The 24629-nt window shown below is 41.1% G+C and overlaps 4 protein-coding genes across 7 annotated transcripts; 2 read left to right on the top strand and 2 right to left on the bottom strand.

Moving 5' to 3' along the window:
- Positions 1 to 9748: 9748 nt before the first annotated feature.
- LOC131878916 (zinc finger protein 77-like) lies at positions 9749 to 12461 on the top strand. Its single transcript, XM_059225072.1, has one exon. It carries the CDS (start codon positions 10077 to 10079, stop codon positions 11769 to 11771), a length of 1695 nt encoding a protein of 564 aa, XP_059081055.1. The 5' UTR covers positions 9749 to 10076; the 3' UTR covers positions 11772 to 12461.
- Positions 12462 to 12601: 140 nt separating this feature from the next.
- LOC131878895 (zinc finger protein 502-like) lies at positions 12602 to 21701 on the top strand. 3 transcript variants are annotated; one of them, XM_059225059.1, is made up of 2 exons: positions 12602 to 12739; positions 19803 to 21701. In XM_059225059.1, exon 2 carries the CDS (start codon positions 19806 to 19808, stop codon positions 21678 to 21680), a length of 1875 nt encoding a protein of 624 aa, XP_059081042.1. In that variant the 5' UTR covers positions 12602 to 12739; positions 19803 to 19805; the 3' UTR covers positions 21681 to 21701. The 3 variants fall into 3 exon arrangements, with proteins under 3 accessions (XP_059081042.1, XP_059081027.1, XP_059081034.1); XM_059225044.1 differs by lacking the exon at positions 12602 to 12739 and adding an exon at positions 14040 to 14132; XM_059225051.1 differs by lacking the exon at positions 12602 to 12739 and adding an exon at positions 15365 to 15461.
- LOC131878942 (uncharacterized) lies at positions 14401 to 17997 on the bottom strand. Of its 2 annotated transcripts, none has more exons than XM_059225115.1 (3): positions 17677 to 17997; positions 17552 to 17620; positions 14401 to 16088 (listed from the first exon to the last, which is right to left on the bottom strand). In XM_059225115.1, exon 3 carries the CDS (start codon positions 15159 to 15161, stop codon positions 14541 to 14543), a length of 621 nt encoding a protein of 206 aa, XP_059081098.1. In that variant the 5' UTR covers positions 15162 to 16088; positions 17552 to 17620; positions 17677 to 17997; the 3' UTR covers positions 14401 to 14540. The 2 variants fall into 2 exon arrangements, with proteins under 2 accessions (XP_059081098.1, XP_059081090.1); XM_059225107.1 differs by having other exon boundaries at positions 17677 to 17988.
- On the bottom strand, positions 21687 to 24511 carry LOC131878926 (C-Jun-amino-terminal kinase-interacting protein 4-like). The gene is made up of 3 exons (XM_059225082.1): positions 24140 to 24511; positions 22980 to 23981; positions 21687 to 22317 (listed from the first exon to the last, which is right to left on the bottom strand). The coding sequence occupies exons 1-3, from the start codon at positions 24473 to 24475 to the stop codon at positions 22039 to 22041; spliced, it is 1617 nt and encodes a 538-aa protein (XP_059081065.1). The 5' UTR covers positions 24476 to 24511; the 3' UTR covers positions 21687 to 22038.
- Positions 24512 to 24629: the final 118 nt, after the last annotated feature.

Genomic DNA, 24629 nt, shown 5'->3' with positions numbered 1-24629 from the left:
CAACCAGATTTCAATAAATCAATCACGTCAAAATAACTTCTTATGGTTTTTGCAAGGAAGAAGACTGTTGAAATAGATTTGCGCATTTCTCTCAATACCTGATAAGCTTTTTTGACCACCGTGGTGAGACGGGTGAGACGAGACGAGAGGAGACGACCGTGTCCAAGAATCCAGCTCCAATCTTAATGCTTCTTGATAAGGGTCTTATTTCCAACGTCATACAACCCAAACGAAATGGGGAAGAGGCACGGTAGATTGCTAAATAAACTAGTACCAGAAAGATTACATGAACGCAAGTTCTTTTCCGGTCATTATGTGACCTGGGTTGCTAATCATACATACGATTTTGATAGAATTAGGTAGTAGCAACTCAAACGCATTATAATTCAATAAAGAGGAATCGGCCCAATCTGCCCTTTATTTGGTAGAGGCTAGTTCACAAAGCGCCCTCTGAAGTGCAGAACGTAAACCATATTTCGTGTACTGTAGGAAGCCTATTGCTAGTAGAGGTTACCTTACGACAAGGATGCCAATTAAAGATCTTTCTTTTTTGCGACATCAACATAACGTGTAATTTCAGGCTCGTGAGCCATACAACATGGGTCATCAAGGCTCGAGTCAAGCTAAAGATAGAAGATATGGACATTATTCGAGTTCCCTCCAATGACTCTTCACAGTCCTATTCTCAACCAAAGCTGATTATTTCTGCATTCGTGTACATCCCCCCGCCTCCTTAGCAAAAACTCAGAATCCAAGGACACGATGGTCAATGAACCAGATTGCCAATACTCAATAATCCCTCGCACAAAAAGGTGCTGGATCATCGAATTGGGGGGTTCCAAGCCAAGTCTGGAAACGTAGAAGCAAAACTTGGAAAATGTGATGTTTGTGTTTCAAGGCCACTAGAACGTGAGGGCAACAAACGAACGAACGCATGTTCAAGTTACACGCCAGCGAAGGCTGATGGTGCTGTTGTTATTGGCTGAGGATGCATCCACGGGGCTCCATGTTGTTATTGTCGTTGTTGTTGTTGTGATGGTGGGAAAGTCTTTGGGCATTTTCGTGGTTGGGATATCAAATTTGCTTAAACTCTGTAGAACCTTGGCCTGATCTTAGCCTCATTGTTGTATTCTGGCCTACATATCTAAAGGCTAGGAAGAAGTGCTTTAAGCCTCTTTCATGCTTTGGGTGGTGAATTGATCACTCGCAGGATCTCACAAAAGTTCGCCAATCCAATTCTCAGCTCACATAAAGTGAGCCATAAATCGTATAACTGGGCATTTGAGGAATGTATTAAAATCACAAACCGTGTCCTTCAGCACCAAAAGCAGCAATACATCTTGCAGCAGGCTTTGAAAAAAACAAGCCCTCCATTTTGGGATGCTAGCAGGCGGATCCACGGATGGGAACATGTTTTCGCTGGGTGAAAATGTAAAACTTTTCCGCTCTTGACGTCATCGTGAGCTTTCGAGCATGTTTCAACTCATTTACTAGAACAAGAGACGACGACAATGGCAATGGATTCAGTTGCATTTTGAGGCCCAAGGTCGGTTGTGAAACGAGGAGGATGAGAGAGTTGACAAGCAATGCAAAAGCGCCAGCTGGACCATGTTTGAGAACCTCCATGAGTAAGTGCATTCGATATATGAGTAAATGAATGCACTACCTGCATTGAATGCAGCCATATGAAAGATTTATTGAATTCTCGTGTTACGACTTGTAGCCTTTCGGAATCGTTTCTCCTTTTTTTTCAATCCGTCAATCAGAACGATGCGTCAGAGTCAAAAAAAAGTTTTTAGAGTATTGAACTCGAGGTGGTCCGTGGGATGATTGGATAAGGGTTAAATGGAATAGTCAAAACCTGATGTTCAAATCAAAGCTTCATTTTCGCCAAGTCTGATGCTTACTAGTGATTTCACCGTGATTTACAATGTAATGGAACTGTTCATTTTCGCACATTCAATCCAATCCAATGGTATCCATTAAATCTACCAGTCAAGTAAACCATCTCAAATATAGAGTACAGTAAAACTTGAGCATGACTAACATTTGACTTTGGAGACATGTTTGGGGCCTTTTTTTATTTAAAGATCACATTCAAAAAAACGTTCGATTTAGAAACAATTTCATGTATTGTGTAAGTACTTCATTTATAATGCAGTGTCAAAATCATGGGAGTGCATTAAAAGATAGGCAAATATGCTACAAGTCAATTACACTGTGACCGCAAAGTCCTTTCACTATGGACGGGGCAAATCATTGTGTGTTTCAGATAATCGTGCTTGCTTTCAAAAATAAGTTCAAAATTGACCTCACCCATGATGTGCTTGAGCCTTGAATAAATGGCAGAACATGGACGGTTGGTTACATAAGGCATCAATAAATCAAATAGCTTCAGGTATTCCTTGGCCATACAGGAGCCATCAAAGGGTGACTATTAAGTACATACACCAGTTACCTCCCCAAACATTGGGATCAATACATTTGAAGCTCATTTCAATTTGGCATTCCGACTTTCCAGCACACGTGGTTATAACTTGTTTCAAGTAATTGAGAATAGTACGTGTGCACGCCATGAAAAGAATAAAGGTCTCTGCATCTTTTTCAACCGATTATATTGCCGTATCAAATATCCTATCGTCGATTCAGGCCTGGGGTTTCATCCATCGGTGATACATCATTCGTCCATTCACGGCTATGGCATTTGGCCTTGAAGCCACCAGGCAGCATGGGTCTTGATTTATCCAGTATTAGCTTGACAACTAACCAAACAATATTGCCCCACATCTGTATTGTTTCTGACGAGTGTTTAGGGCCTGTTCTCGATCTTGGGAGCACTCTTGGCCTTGTGTAAACTTGTCCCAGACAGCCTTATTGGTTCTCATACCCAGTCCTTGTGTGCATAATGCCACCACTTTGGGTATGGTTTCGTACACAAAATCCATTCATTTTATATGTTTTAATGAGCTATTTTGAGAGTTATTTTGCCCGTCTCGCTCATTTCATAAGCGAGACGGGCAAATATTTTAAGATTATTGTTCATTCTTAATGTTGCCAGATATGCTTTTAAAGTTAATGCAAATCTATTTGCCTTTAAACACGTGGTAAAACTTGGAGGACGATTTTAGTGGAAATTTATGCCTTTGGGTTTGCTTAGCATGTTATATCGCCCTTAAAATCTTAAGGTCTTGATTACCTTGTTTTCTTATCAATAATTTCAACTTGGATTTCGGCAAACTTAGTTTTTAGATCGAGTATTTCAACTTTTTCATTGTTGGAATGGTACGAATCTCACAATGAAAATCACCAGTAAGCTCAAAACGTGTATTTCTGCAAACATCACATATTTTATGACATGACCCCCCAAAGAAAGCCATTTTAAATCAAGAAAATCTTGAAAACGGCTGAAGCGTCCAAGGATGAAAACTTGCCGGAACTACAGTCAAAGGTTATAAGCTTAAAAAGAACCAACCGTATTTGTCCCCTATTTGTGGGCAAAGGTTTAATGACTCAGGATAGGTTGCATCATCCAAACCCACAATCATTTTCAGCAGGCTGCTCCAACGGACACAAAAAGGCTGGATTTGGTCCAATCAAAAATTAGGTTCCATAGAGCAAGATCTTCTGAAAAGAAGACTTGGCTTGGGCCAAATTATTTCCTTCAAAAGAGGACCGGAGTGGCAGTTTCCGTCCATCTTTGCCTTGGGCTCAACCCTGGATTTGATCACTTTTTGTGCCCAAAGGCAAGTTAAAATTTAGATCGCTTTAAACCAATGTGGGTGCCAAATGTGGTTGAGCCCCAATAACATTTAAACGGACACATCCTTACCAGCAATAGCATGAGCATACAATTTCAGAAACCTCAATGTTTGGTCCTCAGCTCCTTGGAACGTGCCAAGCTTCCATATGACTAAAAGCTCTGTATGGAACAACGCATGGGTGGATGGCATGTCGGGTGGCTCTTTCCCATAACGCCACAAAGTGTTCCCTGAAAATAATAATTGGTTTTCAAAGTTCCCAAATTCTCCACGCTTTCTTCCTGGGTCTGTGGAACCCTAGAAGTACCACCTCGCTAGGCGCATGGAACATGGAACAAAATAGGGGGAAGAACGAAACGGAACATGCGCCCAGAGACCATAACAATTGACTTTGTGTTGGTTCTCCTGACATTCAAATGAACCCAGGACCTTCTCAATAATTGGCCTTTTGGATATGGGGTAAGGCCTATTTAGACTGGATGGCCTAGTTTAAAAGCCTTCAAGTCTGGAAGAATGGCATACCCCAATCACAAATGGTTCTTCTGTGCTGTGGGCAAAGTACTCTGCGGGTACATGAACCTATCCTTATTGCATGTTTGCGTGCTCTCGCCATTTACGCGACTACGGGAACCAAGGTAAAGAAAAAGAAAGGGAAACATATTGGAAACAACGGATATCTAGAACAATGTCTATTTGTTCCAAGGTTCAATGTGCAGTCTCACTTTTGTACATCTAGGATAATCTCTTTACATATACAGCACGTACTCGTATGTGCCATCCACACGTATATCGGCAATGTGGTCTGGCCTTTGGGCGAAGAGTGAAAACTTCGACCTTGATCGTGAAGTGGCCATTTTTTGTCGCCAAGTTGCAGGAAAAGAGTTTGCGCTAGAGGCTTGATGGACTTTGCTCGGGGTCTTCATTTGATGCCTTTGCATGTGACTTGAAGGCCATTTCCGTTGAAGAACCATGAGCGAAGTTTCGGGGTTCTCTTTGAACCTGGAAGAGACTCTAACTGTAACTTGGTACAAGCCTAGTATGAAGCTATATATTTGTGAAACTGCGTGACTAAATGGATCCAGTGTAGAGAACAAAGGTATCTTATGAGGTCATGTCTATTTACCATGCTTCTTGCGGTAACTCTGAACGTTGCACAGCATTAATGTATCTTTTATCAAACAATCGCGCCTATTTATGTAGGTACAGCTGATGCTTTGGAAGATTTGTGAAGGAAGAATTCAAATAAAAGATCGAAATGATTGTAAGATCCACGTCAATTGTTATTTTTTTTTCTTTTTCAGGGTCTTTGCTTTTCCTTCGCATAACCCGTTTATAATGGGCTCCTCCTATCCTATGGAACAGTTTTAGCGACAAGGATGGATCAACTATGTTTCCTTTTCATGCTTATCTGGATTCCGTTGCGAATGTAATACGGCCAAAGCAATCGTATTACAAGGAAAGGGAGAGTGAAGAGCCAGGACCCATTTGCCAATGATCCCAATTATCCTTTATCTGACCATGCAGGCATTCCATTGACGGATGCTGAAGAAACTAGGCCAAGGGCTGCCATCTTCGCTTCCTTTATCGTCCTCTTCTTCTCATCAATGGAGGTCACTTTTCCGCAAAATCATACCATCATCAGGGTCGCCAAATGCGTAAGATGAAGGCCTATCATTAAAAATGTGGGAGCAAGGGTATCATTTTGATGCACTTTTTCGATTACAATGTGTGAACCAAAACATTCATGCTATTTATGCATAGAAAATGTCAGAAAAAAACAGGGTATTTTTGTTTTATTTTGTAAGCGAGTCTCTGAAGATACGTGATTTTGTCTATTTGGCTGAATTTTTACATGTTACTTCAATATTTGCCTTGTTTTCTTCGAACAACACTTTTAAGCAAGGTTTTTTTTTAAAACACAACGTTCTAAGATAAGCCAGAGATGCAAGTAAAAGTGAACTTGTTTTTGGATTGCAACCAAATCGCGAGTCTTTTTAATTACTTTTATAATCTTTTCGGATAAATCAACAAAGTGAAAAGCAGGGACATACATATTTCTTTCACAAAGAGTTTCCTATCAATGGACCATTTGCATAAAACGTCGAGGGCTGAGTATGACCTAAATTGCTTTAGGGAGCAAGCATTGCGTGGAATCACATGGGTACTTTCAGAGCAATGATTAAGATTCCATACTCCAGTTTCTAATTCAATTTTCAACGGACGACAATGCTTTTTGTCCAGTTCTAGCTTTCTTGAAAACTTGTAATGTTCTTCATATGAATAATATGCATGGACTGTAGAGGCTCTACCACCTTGAAGTAGCATCCCTGTGCGTGCTGCGATTTGTATCTTATATACCGTACGTAGGTTCGATGGACCGCATCTGGATCCTTTGAGCGATGTAGTGGTTCTTGCAAATTGCTGAATAACGCTCTATCTGTATACTATCAGAATGCTGACTTAATGTACATGCTGAGAAGACACAATGTACAAGTAAGTTATGGCCGAGGGTTTCCCCAAGAGAAATTGTTCGAACATAATACATTGATGCTTGCTTGACATTAAAAATAATCTGATTTTGGTTAAATTTGGTGCCCAATTGTTATTGTTTTTTCTGACTGTCGAGATTGATCATGAAAATAGAGAATGCAAATTTTTGCCGTGACATTCTGAAAACTTTTTTTATTCTCAATCACCATTGCTTATTGTGAAAAAGCAATCTCATGATTACTGTAAATGAAAGCTTCAGAACCACTCTCAATTTAGTTTGTGATGGAATTTTATACAAGATGCGTAGCTGTTTTAACTCAAAACATTTTTTAGCTTTGGCGGCTAGAACCCAAGCGGCTGCAAACAACATGAAATGAGCAGGTTCAAAAAAGTTTCTTTTTTCAACATTTCACCTTTGCAAGTTTGTGAAACACGTGACGTACACCACCCGTCCCCTAAGTAAAAAACATTATTTGGTAGGAGGGAAGATGGAAATCAAGGTCTTTGTAATTTGGTATCTGTTACCTTCGGTTTGGGAACACTTACCTAAGGATTCGAATAATGACTTTCGAATACCCAAAATGATGGCTTCTTTCTTGGCAAAGATCATCACTTTTCGCCTCATCGCAACTCCCTCGTCACTATGTTTTAAAAGCGGTATCAAGTTTCGAATGAGATCATCAAAAACATTTTGGCATTTATATACCTTCCAATGCAAAATACAAGCAATAACTTGTATAATTTTATCATTGAAAAAGAATTCATTGAAGAATCCAGCTCATAAATTGTCTTCAGACATACTCAAATATCGTTTGATGGTGTATAAGGTGTCAGCAGTTGGCAATTTGGTTTAATTAAGCTCTCTTTCCACCCTTGCCCTTTCCAAGTATGACCAAATGCTATTCAGAATGACGTCATTTATGAAAACAAAAGCTGTAAAAGCTGGATAGCTGTAGGGCCTCTTTGGACATTCGACAGCGTTGTTCGCATCCTCTAGTGAGTCTTACTTTCCTCCTTTCTGTTTGAGCCCTACAAGAAGCTGGAAACCACAATGAAGGCCGATTCTATACCACAGAGCTCCTCTTGGTTGTAATCATATGTGTGATCGATTCAGACCTCCCGTAACATTGGTCTCAAGATTGGATTATCTGGATCGAATAATGGATCTGTATTCCTTGGCACTCTGAGCAAACAGCTGGAAGCAATGAGCTAACTTCCAATGGAAGACCGTTTTAGGATTACAATCAGTGAATCAATGAAAAGGTCGTCACGAATTGCCCGTCAATGGGAGGTTTTTGTAGAGTCCTGACCTTTTATGATTGTATTCAAGGATGACTTGACAAGTCCTATTTCTTCTTGAAAACCCAATGTGGCCTCCAAACAAAAGCATTTGACCAAAGAAAGTTGAGCCTGCCTAGAGGTTCACCTCCAAAATGTAATCTCAAAGGACTCCTGCACACGATTTAGCTTCAGAATAGGTCAGAAATTGCTCAAATGTTGCATTGGTTTGGGCCATCTTGTTGTCGCAGTATCTTTTGTTGGGATCCATTCTTGGGAAACGAAAGTGGAAAATATGCACATGATTGCAAACTTTTCCTCGTTTTCGTTACTGTCCTAGCGCCCATAAAACGTCCTTTTTTCGCTCGCTGTTTTTCATCTGAAACAAGCCCCATTGTTCCCTGTTGACACGATTTGGTCCAAACAACTCGTCTCTTTCGAGGAACGAACCGACGTGAAGTAGATACGGAGAGAAATATTACCATGGGGACAGTCAAATGGGCAAACTCTCAATTTCTTTGAGTGGTTTGACATTTGTGAAGTAGTTGGAACAACAATCATGAGTGGGACCATTCAAATATACCATTCAAAATTGCTACTTTGAACTTTTGTTCAGTGGGAAAAATAATTCACTTCTTTTCATTTTTGTAAGCGTTGCTGCCTCTGCATCCAGTCAGTCAGGCTAGGAACTTTTGTAATAGCTCTTACAATTTTATGTGAACAACTTTTGTTATGCTTCAGCCAAGTGTGCCACTTTAAGACAAGTCTTGATTTCCAGTTGATTTTCTTCTGTCAGTGTTCTGCAATCTTTCAACAAAATCAAGCCAACAAACGGTAATCGGCCCTGAGGTGCACTTTTTAGATTCTTTTTAACACATGGAGCAATGTTTTATTTTCCTTCATTGACCTCAACATATTCCAGTTACTCTTATCCATCGATCTACGTAATCTTTAAGTCTTTATACACCGCTAGATGTTTTGAGAGGAATTTTACATAAAGAACAAATTGAATAGACGAGCGGAAATCTTGTACATCATCGGCATGCTTTTTCTAAGAAGCCGACAAAATGAAAAAAAAACTTTTAACATAGTGCAGAAAGGAACTTGTACCGTTTGAGCATTTTCATCTTTCAAAGTAAAGGTTTGATAGTAAAAACTTTATGGGAGAGACATTTTGATGGAAAGGATATTTGATTGAACCTTTTTGAACTTTGCTTGGACATTTATTCAAGCTGAGAAAAGTATCCTAACACATCTATAACACAATTTGAGAACAACACTCGTCCAACTGTTGAGAACTAAAAAGGCATTCCTAAAGGCCACCATGAAAGAAGAGGTTGCGCGAGTTTTTTTAAGATTTTGGCCAAATACTTCCAAAGTGAAGTTACTTAAAATTAATTTAAAGTGGCGTTTGATCACTTTTCAATCAAATTACTTCTTAATCATTGTGCCAATTGACGACCATTTGATTTCCATGACATATTTTTGACAGACCTGGCCAAATAGAAAATAGTTCAGAAGAGTTGGTTGTGCCGCGAAAGCCAGATGTACGTATCCTCAAGGTAGACTCAATAAACTTGTCTTGAATAACAATTTTATTGCAGATGGATGCATGAAAGTAGGTTACTGATGCTCTACATTCAATAATGCCCTATCAATAGCCAAACTGTCCCACCTCATGTTTTCATTTTCTTACCTAAATTTGTGTTCTGTGATTCGCCAAAAAATAAGCCACCCTAACACTATTCATGGAAAAGATTATATATTCCTATGCATTTACAACGCCTGATCATCAGAATCAGATAATTCCTGTTTAGTTCCAACGAAGTCAAACTCTTTAAGTTGCTCCAATACTTTGCCAAAAAAAGATATACAGAAACTGAAACAAGATTGATTAACGAGTTCAATGATTTCAAGCTTTCATCCTTTCGATGTCGCATTACAGAACACGTGAATAACAACTGCTTCTTTTTCATGGGCTGATCTAGAGCCATACAACCAAAGAAGCCCGATTTGTCATGGTTGGCTGGGCTTGGTAATAAACTCGTGTTTGGTAAGCAGAGCTCCTTGGCATGCCAAGGAAATTTGGGATCAAATCCAATTGAATGTGTTAGCCAATGATCCTGGAACTCACAGACCTTTCATAAACCAGGACGTCGCCTCCATAACCCCCACCCAGCGGTAATAACAGGCCTGACGTCACAGGGCCACAGAGACGGCTTCTCCTTCCTATCCATTCTCTTGAAAACAGGAGATGGTTGTCCTCGGGAAGAAAAGGGAGTCTGGCCTCTGTGTAGTCAGTTCACTGGCTGTGCAATGGATCTGAATGGATTGGGCGAGTGAGAGTAGAAGAGAAAGCCCAGCCTTCGAAGAGGCCTCCAAGAAGGGAGGGAAAAGTGATTGGTCGTGACGGGTGAACCTCCTCATTGGGGTTTGACAAGAGCTATGGATGTGCGTGGTTTTTGTCAAGAGAGGGTTTCGAATCAATGTGATTTCGTGAAAGATCAAGCAAGTTCCATGGAATCTCATTGAGGATCCGGCGAGTCCATTATGGCAATGGACGTGGAGTGTCCAAGATATCGGCACGCTCATCACATCCTGCAACACGTTCGGCAATGGATGGAGGATAATCCGGATCACTTGGACGTGCTTATCAAACTTGAAGACGGTCTGGTGTTGTCTCATTCCCTCTTGTTGGGCGCGGTGTCTCCCTTCTTGGCCGAAAATCTCAAAGGGGTCTCCGATCCTCTAATCATCATTCCAAATCTCAGTTCTTATGATCTCCAAGTCTTCTTCCAGTCAATCTTTGACAACTCAGTCTTAGACGAACACATACCCATTCTTAGACAAGTTTGTCAGGAGCTCCGTGTTCCTGAAAGGCTTCTACCAAACCAAATATTTAACAAAGCCTCGTACCCTTCCTTGGATTTGTTGGTTTCTGCCACAACTTTTTCACAACAGAATGGAAAAGACATAAATTTACACGGATTGCCGGACGATCTTCCCTCTCCTCCATCAATGACCGGATGTGAGGACGAGCCATCCACCCTTAAGATGATTTTGACTGGAGCAGAGTCCAACAACCGCATTTTTTCACCTTGTCCGATGGAAGACGTCTTGGACGATGAGGAGCCGAGATCAAAATCTCCTTTCTTCACTCCCGACGACCTTCAAATCTGGATGAATGATACCAGGCATAATGCCAATACTATGATCGACGACCCTTATGAAGAATCTCTCTCCTCGACACCGCCACCATTTTCCCAAGACTTCGACACCCTTCCTTTCCTCTCCGAAGATCCCGTTAGTTGCAAGAAGGGCTTGAGGAAGTGCCATTTTTGTCCAAATACCTACCGTCATATTCGAGGCAGGAATCTCCACATGCTGTCCAAACACCGCACCGACTGCCAGGCATCCGGCATATTATTTGATTGCGATTTTTGTGCCGATCACTTCATCACTCAAACGGGGCGTGATCGGCATCTGCAGATTGTTCATGATCTCAAACTCGAGGACATGCGGCAGAAGCCTGAAGCGCCCAAACGAGAACCTACCCTCTCTACTCCCTGTTTGTACTGTCAAAGCCGGTTTGTTGACTGCCAGGCGTTGCGAGCTCACGTCAAATCAAATCACCCACTCAACCTATTATGTTGCCTCATGTGTGGCCAGCCCCATGAATCCAAAGAAGCTCTCTACAATCACATCCAGGTTCATGTGAGCGATGCCAAGAACATCTTCTACACTTGCAAGCATTGCCACACCAACTTCAGTGTCAAATACGAACTCCGTACTCACATCCGGCGGCAGCACATGCCGGACCCTACTTACATTTGCAACTTTTGCGGCCAAGGCTTCTTCAATGTCAAGTATCTGGAGAATCATATCAGTAGAGAGCACACTCACAGCCAAAAGCTCCTCTTGCCATGCCAACATTGTGATAAAAAATTCCGATACCAGGGTCTCTTGGACCGCCACGTTCGTTCACACCTGGGCATCAAACCTTTTCGTTGCCACGTTTGTGAGAAGAAGTTTTCTACCAACGCCATCTTAAAGAACCATCAGAGGAATCATATGGCTGACTCATTGGCGGGGAGACTGACATTTGGATGCAGCCTTTGCTCTTTGACCTTTGACTTCAACGATGACTTTGAAAAGCACCTGAATTCGACCGCTCATAAGGAGAAAGAGGTTAATGAAAAAGTGGCCCAAATCATTCGAGATGTCAAACTCGCTGTTTCTTCGTAAGGACGTTCGTTCACAGATAACCCTTGATCATTCTAGATATTTTAGCGAGCAATGAGGAACAACCTTGATCCCATAACATTAGCATATAGTTTCCAACTCAGTATTAACTAAATATTACACCGATAATCTACTTCATATTTCCCATTAAACTTTTACATCCCCACTAGATATAACATCGAAGTTGAGCTTTTGTTCTTATTTCCACAAGGTTCCTTGGATTTGACGCATTTCCTTGTGTGTGAAGAATATTTATAATCATTTACGCGATTACTGATTTTTTTCTTCTAAGAATTACTTTCTAAAATTACATTTGTTTTATAACTTGTCCATAAATTGCTGATCATCTGCTTCTAATAGTCAAACATTACATTTACATTTCTTGCAAATCATTAGGACTCAAGCCATTGGTTAGGTTTTCGAACCGAATATTTCGACATATTTTTCTCAAGACAAAGGTAAAGGGCCAACAATTAACTTTTTTATGTTTGATCAACGATGTCAACTGATTTGATCCTTAATCACCAGCCTTTCTCATGCTTCCCTCTAGACCCTGTTACATCGTGCATATACAATATATTCTACCCAATTTATCCCATGATATGATGGTCTGTATCAAACCCTTTCAAATCCCTTTGTCATACATAGTTAAACTTTATCTAGCGTCATGAAATATACATCCCGCATAACAAAGATAGAGCATTTGTCTATTCCTGAAAAGAAGAATCCACCACACATAGATAAACCTAACTGTTTGTTTATTCATTAATATCAGTTAGGTCTGACAACAAAGGAGATTTTCTCATGGCTTATAGATTTCTCGGAATCCAGGAATCTCGCAGTCAAACTCTTAGCTGTTCAAGCAGCTTCCTCCTTCTTTGGTCCAAGAAGACTCGAGTTCAACCAAGGATGTTTTGAAGTGAGGACTTTCCAGGATTTGAGTCATCGAAGTGCATGATTCATAAACACAGGTCAGGCTTGATTAAGCGTCAAAATCTATCAGCAATCCCCCTTCATGATGGACTTCAAATCAAAATCCACCTTCTTCATTTGTCCCCGACTGAATGTAACGTTAGATCCTTGAAAGAACTCGTCTTCGTATCCAATCCAACAACAATCTCCCTCATTTTTGCCTCTGAGCATTTCCATGGAAATCTCATCTTGTTCTTCAATCATGCCCAAGGTGGAAAGAGTAGTATTGGTTGAGGATGAGAAGGCGATTTCTGGAGCCAGATCATTGATTCGGAAAAGAATGTTCAAGCTGCATTGAGATTGAGGATTGGGAGTGCCTTGGGGAGTTTCTTCGGTTGAATCATAATAGTCGTAGAAATAGTTATCCTCCTCCGAAATATCTGACATGAAATATTCTGCGGGTGTAGTGAAGCAAAGCACTTTTAGAGGCGCACATTCCATGTTTCTGTAACATCAAATTGATTTCAATCATTTAGTATTATTGGCGAGAGTTACTTAACCAACAAGAATTTAAACAATCTTTCATTGACACTGTTCAGTCACTTATGGAGCAGAAGCAGGCATATATTTAATTATTTAATGGTTTTAAAGATGTGTCAAATGAATTTTTTTAGTGGTTTGCTTTTTTTTAGTTCATTTATCTGGAACTGGACGATGTGGTATGGTTTTTGTACGTCAATTGAAAGCATAAATCGTCGTAAATTCGTCTAAAATGCGAAATAGTCGTAATGCAAATCCACTGGAATAAGAAAATAAAGCATAATATAATCAACCAATCGCGTTGGATTCGCTCAATCGCGTTGAATCGCGTTGGAAATTTAGTTTTATACTGAAAATTTAAACTGAAAATATATCAGTGTCACTAGTATCAATTTTGTAACAAAGACTAGTTTGGTCATGATTTGAGAAGGCCCTCTTTCTATTTCTTCGTTTCCCATCTTGAAAATCAATGAGTCAAAGAACAATCTAGTCTTTTACTCTATTTTAGAGTAATTGTCCGGACTAGTCAAGATTGTTTTTTTTTCAATTGCTCTTAGAATTTCGCAAGACGATTCTTTTTGCAAGACCCGACTCCAATAAAAAGCTCGTTCTGCCAGACTCGAGTCCAGACTCGGTGAGTCCTGCAAAAAGCCAAAAAATTCAAAGGACTCGTACGAGTTCGACTTTTGCTGGACTCGCCCCAGCACTAAAAATCTTGCAGAAAAAGATAGTAACCAACGTGCAGAAAGTAATCATAACGTCATTTGAGTTGTGAATCAGTCAACTCAATTACAGACCAAACAGGATGTATTAATTCTACCAACACACTTGACAATGGTGACGACTTCAATGGCGTCAATAGTTCTGAATTTGTGTTTGTTCTCCAGAAGCCAATTGACACTTTCGCATGAGGTAACATTAACACATTGATCGTCCCCGTCGTAGTCCTCAGAAGTAAATCCCGAGTTGAATTGAAATATGCATATTAAAACCACAAGTCCGATGTTAGGGATCATTATGCTCTCTCGAGCAACTGAACTGAACAGAGTCCTTTCAACCTCGACGCTCTGTGACTTACTGGCAATCTGGCAATGAATGAGTTCATTGGAATTTTCAAATGCCAACTTTTGCCTCCCAGGGTGGTTTGTGATGTAATAACAATGATAATGCTCTCTCCATCTCTCGTTCAGATGCCATTCTAATGTCTTTATTTGCGCTGACGTTGAAACATGGTTGGTTCCGTACTTCGAGATACACTACATGATTTGGGATGAATCTATTTTGACAAACAGTGCTTCAGAAGAGGCTGGATGCTCTTCCTCAATGTTGAACAGTGGTACAAACGACTTTCTTGGCCGCTCGAGGTTGGAAGGACAATTTAGCCCAAGATGGCCGCATGGTCTCTCTTTCACCGCGATAATAGACCCTTGAGCTGACCACCCAACAGCAAGTCCCTTCCACGGCCGTGTCATAGACTTGTCGATCGTCCAGAAGCCTCAATTTGGCATAATTCCGACCACTGAGCTTGAGAGTTTTAAAGCTGGTCTTCTCGTCATTGAAGTGATACAATTTCAACACGCCTCCGCATTGACTATCTTCTCCCAAAGTAACGAACACACCTCCACTTCGAGGTGCTACCTCGTCGAGATGAGCCCCGAAGGGTCTTTCATCCCCATCGGCTATCTCTTCCTCCTCTTCTTCTTCTTCAATGGCGTCTTCACAAAATACTTTAACGTCATCGTCTGGAGAGTAACCACAGATGAGGGTTCGTAATCGAGCCATTACTTGACGGGGCGTGAGACCGTGAAGCTCTTGATTGAGTCGGTTCTGGAGCAAATGATACAAAGATTCGCATTCTTTGATGGGAACGCACCTGTTTTCAGCACTGATGCAGGGCAATAGTGCCACAATCGCCAAAGACAACACTAATTTTGGATTCATAATGCTACTAGAGAGATCAGGCGCCAAAGTTCGAGATGCTTTTTGTCAGAAAAAGCGAGGTCAATTGGACGCTCAAAGCTTGTTTTTGGAACTGTTCACTGGCTTGTCGTTGGAAGATTTAGACCCGTTGAATGATATACCACCGCTCATGACATGCTTGGCGTTTTTTGTTGCTCAACTAAAACGTCGATGAGCTCAAGCGGATGTGTACATTGTCCTCCCTCGCTCACTGGGAAACGGATGAGCCTATACAAAGATGTAATGCCCCGACAATCTGCGTATTGCTCGGAAGACGAAGTTGTACGTTTTCAAGGAAGTGTCCTCTCTCTTGTCCTATCTTGAGCCTGACTGCGACCGAAGATATCAAGTACAAAGCAATAAGTAGACTTTGCAGTTTGGTCTTGATGACTTGTTGGACTCTAATAGGTTGTAGACAACATAGAAAATGCATTCAAGGAAAATGGCCGATAATGAATTACTGGAGTTGCTTTATAAGTAGAAGGAATCTGTATATTCGAGTTTCAAGCAGGAAATCATTGATTAGTTCAACAATTTAAGGTCTTAGCCGATTCCACCGACACATCTTTCAGTTTGACACCCGGGTTTAGGGTTCTGCGGGATCCTCGAAAGAATTTTTTGGAACACAGTTGCCAACAACATGAGCCGGAAGTTTTAGCTTGGAAAAAGAACCCGCTGCCCAAGTCTGGAACGGGTATCCTGGAGTGAGTCCCATGTCGAAGATTGAGGATCCTCACCGAGTCCTGGACCGGATTGAAGTAATATAATTTGAGGGATCCAAGGCAGCTTTGTCGAGTGTTAAAATTGAGTGCATCTAAAATTCCACCGCTGTGTCTAATCCCGTAATCAAGGCTTGAGTCTGACTCATCGTCTTCTTCATCCTCGTCCTCTGTGTCCTCTTCAGGCCTTCTGGAAATGCGAATAAAAAGGACACTTGACCATTTATCATCATAGAAGAGATTTACGATTATCAGGCTTCGGTTTCTTAAAACTTTATTTAATGGTGGCAAAAGATGTTCTGCTGTGCTATACAGAAATACCTTTTAGGAAGGACCTTTCAATAGAGAAATTGAAGCGGGAATAGAAGTTGACGTAATGACCATTTTTGGGGGAGGTGACTTGAACATTTGGGGCTTTATCGCTGTTCGTTGAGGGATTACTTTACAGTTAAAAGTCATTCATCCTTAAAAGGAACTGTTCTTTTAAAATTGCAATTTTTTTATAAACAGCCACAATTTCACTCAATAACAGACAAAAAAAATACTTTAAAGCCTAAAAAGCTGTTTTTGAACTAATTTCTATTTTTGCAAATGTTTTTTCGAAACTGGAAAAAGTTTTTGTCCAATATCATGAGTTGTACTTCGGTTTATTTTTACCATTACTGTATTTAAGAGTAGCCCAGTGGCCTCCCTAAAAATGGCGATGAGTCATCAGTCAGTGGTTACTTGAAGAACCCACTAGTGAATCCCGGAAAGCAGTTACATTCTATTGTCAATGTGCAAACAATTATGTCTCTTAATTTTTATACTGATCTCAAATGATAGGCCATCATTGCCGGTCAAAATGATCTTTTTTTACTTGAAGCTCGTGAACGGCAAAGAATAGGTGTTGCGAAAGTAATGAAAGTAATGGTCCAGTTTTCAGTCCGCAAAAAAAACAAAAAAAACATATTTATGATTTTTCCGGTCCCTCTCTCATAAAGGCGTTGGGTCAAAAATCATGTTTAAGGGATTTGGCAAGTAGGATATAACTCCTGCTTATCACTCTCTGGATGCTCAAAGATGTTTTCAATAAAGTTCAAAGAGCTTGCGAAGCATTGATATGGAGGCTGGCCAAGCGCCAGACTTTTGCACCGCTTTAGATTCAATTGGCCTTCACAAATCAGACCGTCCAAAAGTTCCCATTGCGACGAATTTCTAACCTCTTCAAATAGTATGGTCTAAAATCATCCGTGCATGCATTAAAATCTGGATTTTTTCCAATTTCTAAAGGGATTTAAATATGTTCCGAAGAGAAATGTAAAAAGATTCAACAACTACATTTATGAATATGACTATGAAGTCCAATTTATATCATTGAACATCGGGTGGTGTATTACTTTTGAAACACCCCATACTGAAGAAAGGGCACACAAAACGCTATAATCAATACCAAAATCGTTCAATTACAATCAAATTACGATTACAAAACCGTTCAATTAAATAGATTTAGAATTACCCCCGACCTCTGACGATTCTAACACGGAATGATCATGGTCAGAAAAATTGCTCCAAAACTTTGATTTCGGTATGCGGTTTTTGATGGCATAATTGTGGTTGTTTGCATTTGGCCGAGTTATTGGACCAATTCTGGCAATTCCTGCTTATACTTACATGATCTCTTCATTTGGATTTGCACAATAGACGTGAAGTTCCGTGGCATTAGCTGGTGAGCAATTCAACCTAACGGAAGAAATATCATTTTTCGAACTTATATTTTTAATCTTGTGGTAGCTCACTTTGCCAATCTGTCCTTGAGTTGATCTTGCAAAAGAGCATCTTGACCATGATATTCTATCAATGATGCCTCCACTTCACACTCGTTAATCTTAACACATGTTTTCTGTGCTTGGATGAAATACAAAAGATAAAATGTGATCGCAAACAAGAAAACCGATTTCATAATGATTTGAAGAAATAACTCTGATGCATCCACACACTCAAAGGGCACAAAGGCAAGGTGTGCTGTTTTTAATAGAATAAACTTGAAATACCAGTCTCGCTGACTGTCCATCTTGTGCTTCTTAAAAGTAGCTGGCTCGGTGCGACGGCAGGCGACAGACCAAAGGTTGATGAGTACCGGGTGGCCCGAAATAACGTCAATGAGTGAATTTTTATATTCATGAACAAAGACCAATATCAATAACAATTCCATACTTAATAAGACAAACGTTCAAAAAGATTGTTTCTGAGCGTAGCACTCGATATGGGCTTTGTTTGCGACCAGCCTAAGCTCCAAACAAGAACGAATTTGATCACGGTTGGCAGGGGCGGGCACACAGTTACGCAATACTGACTCGCCATGAATGCTTTACTTTTCCGACTTGAGGCGACTTATGGAGGCTTCACGAAATTTGTAGCTCTCTCTTTAAGAGTGGAAGATGAATAGGGAACAATTTGTTTGTAGATTACATTGGTAGAGAGCAGCCAAGCTTCAAATGTTTGAGCGTAAGATATTGATTTGAATGTTTGATTGATTCGTTTATCAACGGTAAATGGCAAAGGTCACCCTGTTAATGGGTTGACCGTACGTACCATTCAACAAAGAGATATTCAGGTGCCTAATCGGCGTTTATTCTGGTTCTGAACGAGATACATTTTGTCATACAATTTGTGAGACAATCCCGGAAATGTTTGACGTCTAAAAAAATGAATGAATCTGTGTTGTTATTATTATCATGCTGCAATCAAATCCAAGCCTCTCTTTTTCCAATCAGACATGCTGAAATCTTTGCAAATTGTAACCCACGACTCCAGGGCGTCAATGGATGAGATTAATTTATGAATATTGTACGTCAACATCTTAATCTAGGTCTTTAGCTACATTTTTTAAACCAGGAACTACGCTTTATTTTGAAAATATACTCAACAGGTAATGGAGATTTCTATGATTTTCGGAAAAAATTAAATGATCCATTATTTTTTAATTCTTTGATAATTATGTGATAAATTGTTCATTATGTTCATACTTGCGAAAGAAATAGAAAAACACAAATTATAAAACGTGTTTATTAAATTCACTCCTCGGGACATTCTGTTACGCGTAAAGAATGAGGCACAAAGAGAGGTGATCCAACGAATCCTGGGATAAGAATTTGGCTCTGTCCTCTTTGCCAGGATTTCTCAAACAATTGCCAGCAACAATTTCCGATCACTTGGAATCGAGTAACAAATTTCGGAGTTAGATCATTGCTCCATCGGCTCAAAATATTCACTCGTTGGGCATCCATTTCAAAGATCAAGGCTCCGCGGACTGGATCGATCACGGAGAGTCGAAGCGATCCTTCACAGTCTTCTAGAGCTCTGCCAAGAGTATCTAAAGCTCCTCGAGTTATGAAGGATTCTTGTTGGCTCACTGTAACTTGACACCACACTTGTGGGCTCTCCCAATTTGTAGGGTCTGTGCCACATTTGAGTCGTCGTATCCGTTGGATTAGTTCGGGTCGAGTTGAGTAACGTGGGATTTGATTGGACTGAATTTGACGGATCAGATCGTAAATAGGAGAACACTCTGCTATTGGGACACAGGATTTGGCTTCAATTGCCACAATCAAGTAGAGACACCAGAAGAGAATGCGCCACACTTCAATTCTAGTTGTCATCATGATTGTATTTGGATTGAAAGGTCAAGGGAAGAGATTAGATTTTAAGTAATTTTGGTTTGAACTAGGACTTCTTAACCCCTTGACTAGAAACTCTTCACTACCCTCAACGACTGAGCTGATTCAAGCTTGTTGTTGTTGAGTGCCAAGAAGTCCTGAATGAATATTGAGCATGGCCAAAAGAAAACTTGTTTTCTTGGGAAATGAGGGAATATCCTGTTTGATTTTTGACTCATCCCAGCCAATGATCATTTTCTTTTCAGAACATGGGGACAAAGTATGAAGCCAGGATTCGTCATGCCCATTTCATTTTGGGTAGCTTCCATGAAACTAAAAAAGAGGGAGATGTGATGATCAAATGCTCCAATGGGATAACCACCAGCCACGCCCTATTCCTGGCTTCAGCGTCAGAGCTACTCCGCAATTACTTTGTGGGCATTGCGTCAACAGACCTGAAGGACCCTATGCTTATTTTGCCAGATGTTTCAGTTCAAGAGTTTGATGAGTTTGCTGACCATTGTTTAGTGGGAAACCACTTTGAACAAAATCAGTTGCCATCTGTTTTAAAAGTGCTACACGTTTTCCAAGCTGAACATGGTCTTCAAGATTGGCTGGAAAGCTGGATTCAAGACAAAGAAAAACCTGCATCTATTGTTCCAGAAGAATTTGAACACTTGGAGCAGTCCACAAATGGTAAATTGTCACTGGTCAGCATAAGGGAGGATTCACCAAAGCCAAAGAAAAGCCAAGACACTAGAAAACCCTTGATATTGATGAAGTCAAGAAGTTTGGAAGATGACTCTATGGACCAAGTTGAGAATTCCTCTGAACTGCCTTCTCCTGTTGCATCACGGCAGTCTGTTTTGGGCACAGGTTCCAATCAATGTCATTTTTGCCCAAAACGATATCGTCAAGTGAAGGCAAGAAATACTCACATGCTGGCAGACCACCTGGACCAATGCAAGGAAAACGGATTATTTTTCAAGTGCCACCATTGTGACATGAGTTTTACCTCTGTGGATGGGCGGGTGAAGCATGAGAACCGGACACACCCAACCTCGAAATCTAATCCAGTTGGTCATGGGTCCCATATGGACGAGAGACTAGGAAACAGATTCGACAATATTCGCCTATTATCGGATGGTACCTCTCAAATGAAGTGTATGTTCAATCATGATTCATGCGAGGAAAGGACCTTTGAAAATTTCAAGGCATTCAAAGCCCATTGGAAGCAAGTTCATCCCGACAAGGACCGAACGTGCTTCATTTGTACCTTGGAGTGCACGGATCGAGAAGCTCTTCTGGAGCACATCCAAGTACATCAAGGACCGGAAGGCCGATTTCTGCCCTCTTGCGATAGCTGTGACAAGAAGTTCTTAGCCGATCACGCGGTGATTCTGCACAAGCGCGATGATCACCCCTTGAAGGACACCCTCTACTGCGAGTTATGTGGGAAAGGATTTAAGAATGCAAAATTTCTTCTCAACCACAAACAAAAGCACAAGAATGGTCTTCTTCAGGATTACATCTTTCAATGCGAGACCCTTTTTGATAATGGAGATGTGTGTGGCAAAACATTTCAAACCCAGAGCAATCTCCAAAGACACATTCGGTCGCACCGGAACGAAAAATCATTCGCATGCGATGAATGTGGAAAGGCTTTCGTGGATTCCACGAGGCTGAAAATTCATCGTTGGATTCATACGGGATACACGCCCTACAAGTGTGACTTATGTGATAAGGGTTTTCGGCATTCCGGCCATTTGAAGAAGCATTTGATCCGAGATCACGAACAGACTTCGTCCACCAAGTTCCAATGTTTGACGTGTCCAAAAAGTTTCTTTTACCAGTACGAGCTGAGGAATCACATGAACACGCATTTGCGACCAAAGTCCACCAGAAGGTCGAAGAAGTCATGCCCACCCTCCATTGAGACCCTTTTTGAGTGCGAAAAATGCCAGAAGTCGTTCGAGACATTTCCGGAATTGGAAGTACACTCTCAAAACCATTCAAATTTGAAAAGCCACCCTACTGAACAAAGACAAGAGATTGTGTTTCTGAATGCTACGGATTCTGCACAGAATCTGGAGGCCAATCAAGATCAGTTTGTTATTCTTTATGAGATGGAAAATCATACGTAAACATCATTTGCTCCAAGTTCATCTTGGTTTGTAAGTAGGTCATTTATTTGCGAAAATTCACGCTATAAAAATATCCTTTGATGCCATTAGAACAAAGCGTACATAGGAATACTTGGTAAAATAAGGCAAAATAATTCATGGGTGCAAAGAGTAAACAAAATAAAATCACAGATTATGGTCTAGGTCTAGATGTGTAGTGTACACAATCGAATTGATAAAACAAAGAGCTGTTAGGCAAAGTTTGGACTTGTCGTTCCAAAATGTTTGTTCGGCTAAAGGTGAGTTTGAATGAATTACTAGCTGAGTTGCTGTGGGGATCGAGGGACGTCAATAACTAAGTGTAAGGCCATGGGAAATACTACAAAAGGTTCTGGTGACCCCAAGGCCTTTGAGCAAATCTCACGGGCTCTTCGGGAGCTTGAACGTAGCGTCTGGGTTGAATGTTCGGATTACCAAAGTGAGGTTGATTTATGGGAAAACCAGCGGGCTGGTAACCTCTGTTCTGACCGTGATGACGTTGGAAGCCATGGATGATGTCTTGGTCATAATTGACATCCTCATCCTCATCCCCTTGGCCAAGAGCAAGAGCACCGCCATCAACATGACCTCTGGGATTGGTGGGGGCCTTTTGATATCGCTGAAATATTGATGATTTATTTCATTTCAAGGAGCTAGTTTGTGTTGGGTAACTAGTAAAAAAAAGAGTAAAACAATTTTGGATCGCTAATCCAACAACGGGATTCAAGTTTTAGGGATTTTAGATTGATCTTTACATATTGAGGCGTCCGTCCTCAAATCACAATTAATGACCAATTTGATGGATGATTTAAAAAAAATCAATATTATCTTTCTGAGAGAATCTGAGAAATCAATTAAAATACTGTAAATAACGAAGTTCAGAGAAATTTGTAAAATTTGCCTTCAATCTTATTTTAGACCGAACCAAAACATGAGCTCCTGGAAGGCGTTGGTCGAAGAAAATGATCTCGCGAGCAAGCGGAAAGTTCTCGGTAAGAAAATGAAAATTTGCACTAATGTTTTTAAAAATAGTTATTTTTCGCCAACTTGCCCCCCGCAATATTAAAAATCCTTCATTTTTCCCTAAAAAAAAACCTTTCATTTTAAGTTATTTCATGGCTTCAAATCGCACTAAGGTCGATTTGTCCAAAAATGACGAAATATTTGAGTTGAATTAAGTTCCAACTTGCTTTTCGAACCCGACTGATAAGCATCGACTTTAGAGCTCAACTGCCAGTGGTCTCAATCAAAATGTGAATGCCCACGTTATCAATCTCCTACCTGAAGATCGCCCAACTCCCCATCCACGGCATCATCCTGATCATCCTCTTCTTCGCCCTCCACATCAGCTTGATCGCCATTAGGATCGATACGATCCAAGATTTCCGGATTGGCTTGTTTCACTCCATCCACGGCTCGATCTAGATTGTCATCCTCCGACGGGCTCTTCTTGACCACGGGTTGGGCTATTTGATTATTTGCATTCCCCTCAATCTGTCCATGAAGATAGTTCCTAAACTCGCCCGGCTTAGGTGCCTCCATAACATCCTCCTTTCGGATCTCATGGGGTGGAACCACGAGATTACGAGCCAAAGGGGGTTCTGCCCCCACTCTGGGCACCACCCCTTCAGTACTGCTGCTCTTGGACAAGCCTGCGCCGCCACCATAGGACACACCTCCATGGGCCACCGGTTCTTGCAACGGCAAATTCAAGACCTGATTCTTAGCCGAACTAGATGTGGATGAAGAGGAGACAGGGGCGGGCTTAGCACCGGGAGCCAAAGGCGGGTTGAGATGTGGACTTTTCGACGATTGATTGTGACTGGCATTCGAGCGCGTCCCTTCAACGCCCATGTGGTTGAGCTGCCTTTGAAGCCTTTCCTTCTCCCTCTCTAGGGTCTGGATTGAATCGGTATTGGCTTGATGTTGCTTGAACAAGGCCAAGTATTGCTCCTTGTAGTTATCGCGGTCTTGCGCGATCTTGGCGAAATGCACATCATTCTCGTGCTTGAAGCGGGCAACTTCCGCCTCTAATTGCTCGTTTTCGGCTTCCAGCCGACTGACATGATGGTTCATCTGAATATGTTTCTGACTGAGGTTCTGGAACTCTCGCTGAAGCTCAGAATGCTCCTTTTGCAAGGCCGCAAGACGACCTTCCACCTCGGCCAGTTTGGTTTGCATTTCGCGTTGCTGGCCTTCGTGGGCCTTTTTCATCCTCGTATGTTCGGACAAGGATTGCTTGTTATTCAACTCTTTTTGCTCCTGTTCCTCTTGTAAAGTTTTCTGAAAATTTAATCCAAATCAATGTAAACAAATCCATCTATCTTTCTGATCCATTCTCATCATTTCTCGTTCGGTTCGATGACGTTTTAAAACTGTAGGACCGCCTGTCCATCCTCCCTCCATCCGGGGGAAAGAAATCACGAGGAAATTGATTTTACCTGGAGTTGTGTGATTTTTTGTGCTTGAGAATCGGTCATTTTCTGATAGTTCTGATTGGAAGCTGTCATGACCACCAACTTGGTGTTCAAGTCTCGAACCACAGCCATCACTATAAAGAGGCTGGCAATGCCCACCACGCCCACCAATACGCCCCGACGCCCGGTCCGAGCCACCAAAGAAATCATGATGGGCGATCTTGGCTCTTGGATTTGATCACTCGCCTTCTCGTTCAGATTTTGCTTGATGGGTTTCCTCGGTTTCCTCACTTTGCCGTGTATGTATGTATGTACAACCCATTCAGTATGCAGCAAAAAGAAGAAAACTTTCCCTACCATTCAAGATATGTTGTGTTGGCGGAGGGTGTCCGTGTTTTAGAAATCAGTAGTGCCAAACCATTCTCTTGGCCATGGTTGGTGGTAGATTTTGCTTCAGCCTTTGGATGGTTTTTATTAGTGATATTGGGTTTGAGATGTTTTGCTGTGCTTAAAA

Source organism: Tigriopus californicus, chromosome 1, assembly GCF_007210705.1.
Source record: "Tigriopus californicus strain San Diego chromosome 1, Tcal_SD_v2.1, whole genome shotgun sequence".
In the NCBI taxonomy this organism is placed as follows: domain Eukaryota; kingdom Metazoa; phylum Arthropoda; class Copepoda; order Harpacticoida; family Harpacticidae; genus Tigriopus; species Tigriopus californicus.
The sequence above is the reverse complement of the archived record's forward strand: the minus strand, read 5'-3'. Positions and strand labels throughout refer to the sequence as shown.

Excerpts from the sequence above, each read along its gene's own strand:
- LOC131878916 (XM_059225072.1), top strand. The coding sequence starts at position 10,077 with ATGGCAATGGACGTGGAGTGTCCAAGATATCGGCACGCTCATCACATC.
- LOC131878942 (XM_059225107.1), bottom strand. The coding sequence starts at position 17,951 with ATGGACAGTCAGCGAGACTGGTATTTCAAGTTTATTCTATTAAAAACA. Across the intron at positions 17,621-17,676 it reads CTCAAGGACAGATTGGCAAA|GTTGAATTGCTCACCAGCTA; the intron begins GTGAGCTACCAC and ends TTCTTCCGTTAG. Across the intron at positions 16,089-17,551 it reads AATCCAAATGAAGAGATCAT|AAGGCCTGAAGAGGACACAG; the intron begins GTAAGTATAAGC and ends TCGCATTTCCAG.
- LOC131878926 (XM_059225082.1), bottom strand. The coding sequence starts at position 24,475 with ATGGTAGGGAAAGTTTTCTTCTTTTTGCTGCATACTGAATGGGTTGTA. Across the intron at positions 23,982-24,139 it reads AAAAAATCACACAACTCCAG|AAAACTTTACAAGAGGAACA; the intron begins GTAAAATCAATT and ends TTAAATTTTCAG. Across the intron at positions 22,318-22,979 it reads GGGAGTTGGGCGATCTTCAG|CGATATCAAAAGGCCCCCAC; the intron begins GTAGGAGATTGA and ends TCAATATTTCAG.
- LOC131878895 (XM_059225044.1), top strand. The coding sequence starts at position 14,055 with ATGGTGACGACTTCAATGGCGTCAATAGTTCTGAATTTGTGTTTGTTC. Across the intron at positions 14,133-19,802 it reads AATTGACACTTTCGCATGAG|AACATGGGGACAAAGTATGA; the intron begins GTAACATTAACA and ends TTTTCTTTTCAG.